Below are 12,112 nucleotides of genomic sequence, written 5' to 3'. Positions count from 1 at the left end.
AGGCCGAGCCGGGCACTGCGAGGCATGAAAGTAAGCTAAGGGTCAGGGATACAGGTGGGGGCTGTATCGCTCCTCGGAGAGGGTTCAGGAGACAGGAGCTGAATCTGAGTCCGGGCCCTTTTCAGGCCTAGAAACGGGGACAATTCAATGAATTAACGTGCACACTGTAAAATGTGGCAACGTAGCTTTGCATAGGCCTAATATTCGTTGTATTCACGAGGACTGCAAACTGACATACTAGAGATGGACACAACTGTAATTGCGTCTTTAATCGATCAGAGGGGAATACATGCATATCGATCATGCACATATAACATAAGATGGGGAACACGTAGGCACATATAACATGGCAAAATTTACTTTTCCACAGTACCCTCCTTGTCATAACAATCTCCCCTGCTAGTTGGTCAATCCCTTGATGTGCCATACGCATATTATTAGTGAGCCAGTGCAAAGCTTTATCTTTTAGACCCTGATTGGATTCTGTTTTATCATGTGATAGGGCAGGGACGTTTGCCAATACAAGTACTACTGGTGAGGCTTCCATGATGAATTGTGATGAGTCATCCCCTTGTTGTAATGGTGCTGGTGCGACAGTTGATACAGTGGGGGACTCTCTTACTACTTCCTGGCTAGGTGCAGATAGTGGTATCTGCCCTGGTGGAATAGACTGTATTTGACCTTCCGTAGGGCCCATAACCGCACCAGTGATCTCCACATCTGTGGCCACCGGTTTTGTGACGAGTAACTAGGTTCTCCACCTCTTCAACCAACTTACTTTGTGACCCGCCCAACTTTTTTTCACCTCAGCAGATAATTTGTCTAATTTCCCAATCAATGGCTTAATGATAGTCCTGATTTTCATGTCTATCATATCTGAGATCCTATTGAATAGGTCGTCGTCGATGATGTGTCTCGGCGTCAACATCAAACTCCACATTTTTCCCTTTGCGCCTAGGTGGTGTGGTCGGCTTTTTTCTTCCTTGCTGTTTCCCCCCACGTTTTGGCTGTGATTTTCTGCAGGTTCTCACGGCTCGTATTACAGGCAACGTGGGCGATAGAACTTCGTCGACCATTTCTATCTGTTGATCAGAGTCAGACGCTACATTTGCTGACAGATCCACTAGCGGGTCTGAGTCTTCATCATCATTGCCAATGTCTTGAGAATTAGGATCTAAAATATGTATAGAGGGATTTAGTAATGGTGTGTCAGACATTAATACATTTGAGGAAGGACTCGCTGGGAGCAAAGTTGGTGATTGGCTCAAACCTAGGGATTGCCTTCTTTCATTGTTAATCTTACTGACCACTTGTACTAAGTACGAGTCCAAGGTGTTAAGTGGCTCTGTAACTGCAGGTGCCAATTTCTTAGGCATATTTACAACAGGGTAAAGATGCTATCAGGAGTCTGAGAGGTACTCAAAGAATTAGTTCCGAGGATATTACACAATGCTAACAAGACAAGGGAATGTAGCAACCGTGCAACGGTAGGCACTTTCTTGCTCCAAACAAGTCATGGGCCGAGTATAAACAGTAGCTAGGGACCAAGAATGTTCGTTAACACTGTACAGCAGTGATCCACAATATTTTTCTACAAAGAGTACAGTACCTTAGCTGCTAAATGATGGAGATATCAGGGGGGTGGCCATGCCTGGCCTTTTCGTGCCTCTGAGGGCCACAGAGGGCCCGCCCTTTGCCCGGGCTTAGCCCCGGGCGTCCCGCTCGCGTCCCGCGACGCTGAGGGCTTGCTGGATATGTAGCCTCTCCTGGCGCGTCTAGCGCGTCAGGGAACGCGCCGCCGCAAAGGCTGCCGGGATTTGAAGTCCCGGAGCGGCGGCGGCGAGCCTGGTGGCAGCGGTCGGTGTTGGTAAGGTTCTGCGGCGTGGCGTGGTTCACCAGGACTCCTCTTGTGCCTCGATCCTCTCCTTTGTATGTCAGGTAAGAAAGTAATCCCCCCGCTCCACCGAGGGCTTGCTGGATATGTAGCCCCTCCTGGCGCGTCTAGCGCGTCAGGGAACGCGCCGCCGCAAAGGCTGCCGGGATTTGAAATCCCGGAGCGGCGGCGGCGAGCCTGGTGGCAGCGGTCGCTGTTGGTAAGGTTCTGCGGCGTGGCGTGGTTCACCAGGACTCCTCTTGTGCCTCGATCCTCTCCTTTGTATGTCAGGTAAGAAAGTAATCCCCCCTGGTTACACTCTTTACAGCTTGCTAACCAGACAACACTAACTGTAACTCACTCTGTGTTGTGACAAGTAATGTCTTCCAGAGTTAAAAGGAGAACCTATCGTAATTTTGAGCAAAATGTGTTCTCTAATGTTCATACTAATCAGATGGTTTTCCTGTCTACACATTTCCTAAAGTCTTTGTCGAAGTAGAGCATCTCTGCACATGCTGGATGTTGGGAGTAGGCCTGGGCAGTAAATTCCGTTCCGCTCGTTGAATTTGGGTAATTTCGTGGTCCGCGCACAACGCGGAATTGCCATAAATTCAGATATCCGCTGCTTCGCATAATTTTTTGCTTGTTCACGCTTTCAAAATGTATGTTCGCGAGATATTTCTCCCCCGAGCACGCATACCGCGTTCGTGAACAGGAAAAAAGCATTGTGAACGGGCAGAACAAGCAATTCCACATGTTTGCGGAACTCTGCTTGCACGCAGAGATTTTTTACTGTTTCGCTGAGCTTTGCGTAGCGCAATTACGCAAATTCTGCCACCCCTGGTCGGGAGGGTCCTGCATTTCTACCTATATAGAACCAAAGCCCTTAGAAAGACCACGCACCAGTTTACCAAAAATAAATCTATTTCTAGGTGGGTAGTTTCTTGTATAGCTTAATACTCTCCGATGTGGTAGAAGAAAAACACATTCTGGTTGGGACAAGCTGCTTTTCCTAATCAATCCTATTGTAGAGTGGCTACCTTGCGATCTATTCTTATATTCACTAAACTTTGCTGACTTGATTCTGACTTCAGAATAGACACTCAAGAGGATCAAGCTTCCTTACAGAACATAATTAATGGTTAAAACAAGACTTTATTTTACCATCGTGCTGCTTCTCCCTAGGTTCCTTTAGAAAGATCGTCTTGCTAATCTTAGCTGTTTTGCACTATCATTGGAGATCCTAGGATTTACAAGGGAACATTACCTGATTGTAATCCTGGATATTAGGACCCCAAAACGAACAACTATTGGTGTACTACTACGACTGCAATTAATAGCAATACCACAGTAATACTTGTGACAGTGCTAATGGTAGTAAAATATTCCAACTACGTTTAATAGTACTTGGTGTTGCAGCGGTACAAGATGCATTACAGGCAGCAGCAGTAGTAGTAGGGGTGGGTGGAATTTGCATAGTGGTGCTACACAAAGCTCTGCGAAATGGAAAAAAGTCTCAGCGAGCCCGCAAAAGTTCCGCAAACACGCGGAATTGCTTGTTCCGCCTGTTCGCGATACTTTTTTTCCTGTTTGCGTGCTCGGGGAGAAATATCTTGCGAACACGCATTTTGAAAGCGCGAACAAGCAAAAAATTCCACGAAGCCGCGGATCACGGAATTGTTGGCTATTTCATGTTCTCCGCGGTACGCAAAATTCCCCGAACGGAATTTAACGCCCAGGCCTAAGTAGTAGTAGTAGTAATAGTGAGATAATGGCTGCAGTAGTAACACAATGAGGTAACAGCACCCACCACGAACAGTAGTTGCAGTAGCAAAAGGCAGCAGCAATTGAGTAAGCAGCAACTGCTAGTAAGGAAAATGTAACTATCAAAATGTTACCTACTTATAAACATAGCTTTCTATCGTGTGAATCTACACTGAAGTCAAATACTGAAAAATCCTGTCAAAGTGAAGGAATCTGGAGTATATACATTTTTTTAAATAAATTGCCATAGAAATATACTTTCAAGACTTCTATGCCGCCTTTCATCTGGGTTTTTTCCCAATCTAAATATAGGCCAATTAAAACATCACCAGTGTGAAACAATGTGGTTAGAACACTTTCCATGTACTCCTTTAACAAAGGAAAAACATGAGATGAAGCAGTTACCCAGGTAGCAATTGTATCTAGCTGACAAGGTCAGTGCTCCTTCAAGAAAGCCATTAGCACCGCTATCTAATTAGGACCTACACCGACAGATACACATGGGTTTTAATGTTTTTATTATCTATGATCTGTATTTTTAGGATTTGTTTTACAGGATCTAGTGTATTCAAATTTGTAGCAGTTAATGGTGACTACTATAGCAAGCAAAATTTGTGAATATTTTATAGGACACTTTTTGTAACAATTTTTGTTAATTGATACAATAAAATATATTCATTATTTGACAGATACTACAGTTGACTGATAAAAAACGCTGGATTCTGATCTTTTAAGTGATGCCTGGGAGGAGAGTGGGTTGGTGAGGTCTTCAATGAAGATTCCAATCTGAAAGAAACAGGTTAGTATTAGATTCCTTACCTTAGAATATCCCCAGGCGTCAGTCTGGATCCGGAAACTTTTGCGTAGCAGTACCCCTGCGCGTCGGTAGGCGTCGTCTGCAGGCGTCCCCTGCGGCTCCGCGTCCGTCGTTGGCGTCGTGCGCCGTGATGACGTCGCTGGAGTATATAGACGCCGCCTCCGCGCGCTGACGTCAGTTCTTCTTTTTTCCGTGCCAGTTCGCGCAGATCCGAGAAGTGCAGTACTCCGGTCTTTTGACCAAGTTTTGTGAATCCTTGATTCTTCTTACGGTGCCGGTAGGATGCCCGGTTTTAAGAACTGTGACGGCTGTGACCGCACGATGTCGGTCACGGATCATCACCGACTCTGCCTCGGGTGTCTGGGCCCCGACCACGCCGTGGACAACTGTGTCGACTGCCGGGCCCTGACGAGTAAGGCTAGGCGGGAGCGGTCCCGCAAGCTACTCGAGCTGCGGGTGTCGGCCCCGTGGCGAGAGCGGTCCCGGTCCGGCCGGAGGTCGAGGGAGCGGTCGCGGAGCCGTCGCGAGCGCTCCGGAAGTCGTCACCATTCCTCTGGTTCCTCAGGTAGGAAACACAAGAAGTCGGGGCGTCGTCATCGTACCCCCGACTCCCCCCGACGCTCGCGCGATGCGGCCGGGGGTTCGGGTGGCCCCTGCGCCGCCGACGGCTCCGACCCCGGCGCCGCAGGGACCCTCAGGGTCGACGCCGGCTGGTCTACCGGCCTCTCCGGTGCCGATTCCATCGGGGTTGCCCCCGACGCCGCCCCCGCGCGGCGCCGGTGCGCCGGCTCCGGGCGGCACCGTTCCCATAACCTCTCCGACTCCGGACGCGGAGTCGGACCGATGTCGCCAGACGCCGAGTCCGACGCCGATGGGGCCTATGGACCCCGGGGAGCCGGTCTACATAGTTGATTCCGAATATGGTGAAGATGTAGATTACGGAGAGGGTTGGGAAGGGTCTGAGGACCCTCTGTCACGTGAGTGTCAGTACAATGTGGACTGGACAGGTGATTTGGGTGACGCCAGTGGTCTGGATGACTCTCCTAACCCTGCTTTTGTCTCGCCTCCTACCGTTGCTTCGGAGGCGGGGGCTGCTTATTCAGTGGTGTTGATGAGGGCTGCCAAGGCCTTACACCTTGAGCTCCCCGTCGCGGTCGTGAGGCCTAACATCCTCACTGAGGTCTTCAAACCGCAGTCATGCCCACAGGAGCCACTGCTGCCGTTCAACGAAGCCTTGACAGACGTTCTTTTGGGCACGTGGTCCAGGCCCGCTTCAGGTTCGCCTGTTGATAGGAACGTGGCCAGACGCCACCGTCCGTGTCCGGATGACCCCAAGTTCCTGTCCACCCATTCCACCCCTGAGAGTCTGGTGATCCAGGCCTCGACTTCCCAGACCGCATTCCCGTCGGCCCCGCCCGACCGGGAATCCAAGAGGTACGACCAGTATGGAAAAAAGGTCTTCTCGTCCCTTAGTTTGGGACTGCGGTCTTGCAACACCGCATGCCTCTTGGGCCGCTACTCCCACTCTCTGTGGGATACGGTCGCGGAGTTGCTGCCAGAATGCCCGCAGGAGGTATGGGCAAAGCTCGGCAAGGCTATGATTGAAGGCCGAGACGCAGCAAGATACTCCATCAGGTGTGGTCTTGATACGACCGACTCGCTGGGCAGAGCGATGTCCACGACGGTGGCGATTCGTCGCCACGCCTGGCTGAGATCCGCCAACTTTTCGGCAGATGTCCAGAATGCCTTGATGGACATGCCGTTCGATGGCAGTCGCCTGTTTGGCGACAAGGCGGACCACGCGCTGGAGCGCTTCAAGGACACCAGGGTCACGGCCAAGTCCTTGGGTCTCTCGACCCAGCGCCAGCAAACGGGTTCGTTTCGCTCCTTTCGTGGCCAAGGAAGGGGCGGTCCCACACGTGCTGCCAGCCACGCGCCGCAGAACACTTCTCAACGCGGTGGCGGCCGTGGAGTCCGCCGTGGAGGCGGTCGGGGACAACGGCGAGGTCAGACCACACCTCCCCCCGCAGCATCGGCCTCCAAATCCTCCTAGTCCGTGCTTTCAGGCCCATGTGACGCCAGTGGGTGGCAGGGTTCGCCATCACCACTCCCGCTGGCGCACTATCACATCGGACAGGTGGGTGCTGCAGCTCGTCCGAAGGGGCTACTCCCTCCCCTTCGAGACCACTCCTCCAGCCATGCCACCGCAGAACCACCGTGTGTCGGGGGACCACTTGACACTTCTGCAGGAGGAAGTTACGGCCCTCTTGGCCAAGGGGGCCATCGAGCGCGTTCCTGGGCCAGAAGTAGGGTGTGGTTGCTATTCCCACTACTTTCTGGTACCCAAGAAGGACAAAGGGGGCCTACGTCCTATCTTGGATCTACGGAACGTCAACGGCTTCCTCCGGAAGGAGAAGTTCAAGATGTTGACTTTGGCTCAGGTCTTGGCTGCTCTAGACCCGCAAGACTGGATGGTAGCGTTGGACTTGCAGGATGCGTATTTTCACATCCCCGTCCTGCCGGCCCACCGGCGTTACCTACGGTTCACGGTAGGCCACGAGCACTTTCAGTTTATCGTGCTCCCATTCGGCCTTACCAGCGCCCCACGGGTGTTCACGAAAGTGATGGCGGTGGTCGCAGCTCATCTGCGCCGGTTAGGGGTTTCAGTCTTCCCCTACCTCGACGACTGGTTGTTGAAGGTGGGCTCGCCCCAGACAGTCGTCCCCCACCTTCAGATGACGGCAGACCTCCTGCACGAGCTGGGGTTTTCCATCAATGTGCCGAAATCACACCTGTGTCCCTCTCAAAAGCTCCTTTTCATCGGAGCGGTTCTCGACTCGGCGCAGTTTCGGGTTTATCCTCCGGAACGGCGAGTCCGGGATATACAGGCCTTGATTCCCATCTTTCAGCCGTTATCCCGGTTTTCGGTCAGGTTGACGCTGCGGCTGCTGGGGCTGATGGCTTCCTGCATCCTTCTGGTGCATCACGCCGGGTGGCGGATGCGGGCTCTGCAGTGGGACCTGAAGTTTCAGTGGGCCCAGCATCAGGGCAACTTGTCCGACCATGTCTTGATCTCGGAGGGCACTGCGAGACAACTGCAGTGGTGGCTTACGGACCGCGATTGGGTCAGAGGCAGATCCCTCTCCCTTCCCCAACCGGAGCACGTGGTTGTGACGGACGCGTCCCTCCAGGGCTGGGGAGGCCACTTGGGAGAGGCGGAGATCAGAGGCATCTGGTCTCCGGCGGAGTCCCGGCTCCATATCAACATGTTGGAGCTGCGGGCGATTCGTCTAGCACTGAAGGCATTCCTCCCCTTTGTCAACGGGAGTGTAGTGCAGGTGTTCACGGACAACACCACCGCCATGTGGTACTGCAACAAGCAGGGCGGAGTGGGGTCGTGGACCCTTTGCCAGGAGGCTCTGCGTCTCTGGCAATGGCTGGAACGTCAGGGCGTGACTCTGACGGTTCAACACCTGGCAGGTTCTCTGAACGCCAGGGCGGACGAACTCAGCCGTCGGTGCTCGGTGGATCACGAATGGTGTCTGAACTCGGACGTGGCGAAAGGCCTCTTTCTGCAATGGGGAGAGCCTTGGTTAGATCTATTCGCCACAGAAGAGAACGCGCAATGTCATCAGTTCTGCGCGTTGGAGTTTCCAAGACGGCACTCGCACGGCGACGCCTTTCGGCGCGAGTGGAGTTGCGGTCTGTTGTACGCCTTTCCGCCTATACCACTTCTGCCCAGAGTGCTGAAGAAGATCAGGCGCGACCGGGCCCAAGTTATCCTTGTGGCTCCGGACTGGGCTCGAAGGTACTGGTATCCCGAGCTACTCAGCATGTCAGTCGGTCCCTCGATCCGCCTGCCCCTTCGGGAGGACCTTCTGTCGCAGCAGCAGGGGACGGTCCTCCACCCGAACCTGTCCAGTCTCCACCTCCATGCGTGGAGATTGAGCGGCGACAGTTGAGGCCATTTGACTTGCCTCCTGAAGTTTGTGATGTGATTCTGGCAGCCAGGCGTCCCTCCACAAAGTCGGTATACGCCTGCCGGTGGAACAGATTTGTGGCATGGTGCACAGCAAAGGCTGTGAACCCTCTTTCTGCCCCTCTCTCCGAGGTTCTCCTCTTTCTTCTCTCTTGCCCAGCAGGGCTCTGCTCTGGGCACTATCAAGGGCTACCTTTCTGCCCTTTCGGCCTTTCTAAGGCTGCCTGATCAACCTTCTTTGTTCAAGTCCCCTATTGTAACGAGATTCTTGAAGGGCATCACGCACATGTATCCACCTGTTCCGTTCGTGATGCCTCCGTGGAACTTGAACCTGGTTCTGACCTTCTTGATGTGCGCTCCCTTTGAGCCACTTCATTCCTGTCCTCTCCGTCTCCTGACTTTAAAGACGGCCTTCCTGGTTGCCATCACCTCTGCCAGGAGCGTGAGTGAGCTCCAGGCTCTTTCTGTCAAACCTCCTTTCATGTCCATTCATCCAGACAAGGTGGTTCTGAGAACTAGACCTTCTTTCCTGCCCAAAGTAGTTTCTGCTTTTCACATCGGGCAGTCCATCACCTTACCCTCCTTCTTTCCGCCTCCGCATCCTTCAAAGGATGAAGAGCGGCTCCATCGTCTGAACCCAAAACGTGCGCTTTCATTTTATATGGATCGCACACGCCAGTTCCGGGTGGATGACCAACTGTTTGTTGGCTACGTGGGTGCGAAGAAGGGAAGGGCGGTACATAAACGAACCATCTCTCGGTGGGTCGTCCTGTGCATCAAAGCGTGCTACTCTTTGGCTCGGAAGGAGCCTCCTGTTGGGCTGAGAGCCCATTCCACTCGGGCCACGGCGGCTACTACTGCCCTGGGCCGGGGATGCCCCTTGCAGTACATTTGTCAGGCAGCTACGTGGGCCTCGCTGCACACGTTTGCGAGGCACTACTGCCTGGACAGTCAAGTCCGGAGGGATGGCTTTTTTGGCCGTTCTGTCCTCCAGGACTTTCTGGTGTAAGCTGTATTGGTTCGCAGACCCACCACCGGGGTTGGTATTGCTGGGGTATCTATTCTAAGGTAAGGAATCTAATACTAACCTGTTTCTTTCAGATGAACAAGTTACTTACCTTCGGTAACGATATATCTGTAAGAAACAGTAGTTAGTATTAGATTCCTTACCGCCCCGCCCATCCTTCCCGTTCTGCGAACTGATACATAGGGTTAAGGCCATCCCCTTCAGGGCCCTAGTTTCGCATGGCACCAGTGTTGGTTCTTACATGGCTCTGCGTGTTCTGGCGCGGAAAAGCTGTGTGCAAAGAACTGACGTCAGCGCGCGGAGGCGGCGTCTATATACTCCAGCGACGTCATCACGGCGCACGACGCCAACGACGGACACGGAGCCGCAGGGGACGCCTGCAGACGACGCCTACCGACGCGCAGGGGTACTGCTACGCAAAAGTTTCCGGATCCAGACTGACGCCTGGGGATATTCTAAGGTAAGGAATCTAATACTAACTACTGTTTCTTACAGATATATCGTTACCGAAGGTAAGTAACTTGTTCATGAAGTAGAACCAAAGATGTAAACATAGGGCTAATAGTGTTATTAATACCATATTGGTGAGCGAGGGATGGTTTGTAGTGGTATTACTATTGGAGTAGCTGTACTTCTAAAGAACAGCTGGCAGCAGTAGCCGAGCTCGTTGTGGTGCAGTATGGTCCTCTAACAGTCGGTGGGGTCGGGCAGCACAGCTTTAAAGTATTGTACATGTTTTGGTCGGAAGTAAAAGAAAATGTCTCTACCTTTTTGTTGTTGTAATATATCTGCCCATTGCACATCCTTTTAATGTTGCTTCCAGTTTCATGTTTTACAGGCGTGCCACAAAATGGAGGACAGCCAAATCCTTACAAAAATGTTAAAAAAAATCAAATTTATTGGGAAGAGATTTTGACACTGAAGTCCAGCACAAGTTTGTAATGACTATAAGGAATAACATGTTTTTTTACCTAAAAAAGGAAAATAGTTATATAGTACACCAGGCCAACCACTCCCATCAATGCCGGTGGCCATCAATTCAACCGAACCAGTGCTATTTTCTCATCAACTCTCCTTCTTGCTGGTTCCTTTTCTGAATGACTAAATAGTGAACATTTATAGCTCATTAATCTAATTGAAAGGGAGCTCATGAGTGCTGCTGTTTGTAGAATGTTGTCTCCAGTCTTGTGATACCATGACGGAACGGCACTAGCAGCACCTTCTTCTCCGATAATCTAGGAAGGGCAATATAACACCACTTCAAGCCATCCTTTAGAATTCTTTGAGACAAATGGAAATACCTTGAATAAATGGGCCTTTAGCATATGGCTAAATATATTCACTTTTAGCTTCCTGTGTTTACTTCTTTGCAGATAAAATTGTTGATTAAGCAGGATGATGACCTTGAAATTCCTAACTACGATGACATCTTCAGAGACGATGAGGACGAGGATGGAGACGATTCTGGGAATGACAGTGATGGATCTGAGCCATCTGGGAAACGCCAGCGGTTTGACGAGGTGCGGTTTCTTAATGTCCTCATGGAATGAATGGGGGTATCCTGATCAGTCGCCTAAAGGCTCAAGCTGTACTGTGACACCTAGTCTCCCTGGGACACTATTAGTGCACTGTAACGGAGTTATTTAATTTGCCTGAACAGGATTTGTGTTCACAGATATTAGAAGGGAATTATATAACTTTGTTCTAATTGATAATTGCTCCTGCACATAAATTTTAGGAACCGTACTCCAAGGCCCCTGACTGGATTCAGATTGTTTTTCCAGAAATAGCCTATCACCATTGCCAGGTGGGGCTGCACCACTTCTAGCACTCATATGGTGGGTCCTGTAGGTGACATTAAAAGATCATATGAAGCACAACAAGAGACCGTTCCTCTTTTTCCACACCATAACCGAATACTTTGTCTAGTGAGTGTCGGTCACTAATGTCAACTTCCGCAAGTTCTCTCCTGTTCTAGTGCCTTCTTGCAAGGCCTTTACCTGGGACCCATGTACACCGAATCCTAGATCTCCCATAGGGTTACATTTTACCAAATTGAATAGAGCAACGACCCAAACCTCAAAAGGACTAGTGATCTTTCAACTTTATGGGGAGAAGAAACACAGGTAGTACAAGGAGTGGTTGGACTTGTGTTGAGTTGGTCCCTGTGCTTTTGAAAATCTTATTTGTGAGATTTGCCCCTGCTGCCTCGGAGTCAGATTGATGCTTTTCATAAGGCCCCGTTTGCCACTTTTGCACAGAACCCTTTTGTTCATTCCCTCCTTTCACCAGTAATCTTATTTTGGCTTCATCTTCAGGTGAGTCACATGCAGTGTGTGTGGCCTAGCTCCAACTCCCTCGGAATCACCCTTAACTACAGGGGAGGCTTTACTGCCTTGTGAAACTCTTGTGTTGATGTCGGCTCGATCAGCTTGAATGCAGGTATCTGTTCATGGGACTGCCAAAACTTGATCTGTTGTCAAAGACGGATTTTATTCTTCAAATTTTGCAGGAATTTTTCTCTGAATGCATTAAAGAATAAATGAAAACTCAAATCTATAATGTGCATAAAGTGGAGGTGTTTTCTAGTTTTTCTGCAGCCTTTTTTGCTTTAGATTCTGATGCCCTAACTTTTTAGGATTTACCTCTTAG

The 12,112-nt window shown here is 50.8% G+C and overlaps 1 protein-coding gene across 3 annotated transcripts in view; it reads left to right on the top strand.

Annotated features, from left to right (window-relative positions):
* CDC45 (cell division cycle 45) overlaps positions 1–12,112 on the top strand; it is a 435,048-nt gene that overhangs the window by 56,372 nt on the left and 366,564 nt on the right. For all 3 annotated transcript variants that reach the window (XM_078667950.1, XM_078667952.1, XM_078667951.1), the window contains one exon: positions 10,834–10,980. In XM_078667950.1, coding sequence (XP_078524076.1) covers positions 10,834–10,980 — 147 coding nt within the window. The remainder of the gene's footprint in view (positions 1–10,833; positions 10,981–12,112) is intronic.

Source organism: Lissotriton helveticus, chromosome 11 (genome assembly GCF_964261635.1).
Source record: "Lissotriton helveticus chromosome 11, aLisHel1.1, whole genome shotgun sequence".
Classification (NCBI taxonomy): Eukaryota; Metazoa; Chordata; class Amphibia; order Caudata; family Salamandridae; genus Lissotriton; species Lissotriton helveticus.
The sequence above is the reverse complement of the archived record's forward strand: the minus strand, read 5'-3'. Positions and strand labels throughout refer to the sequence as shown.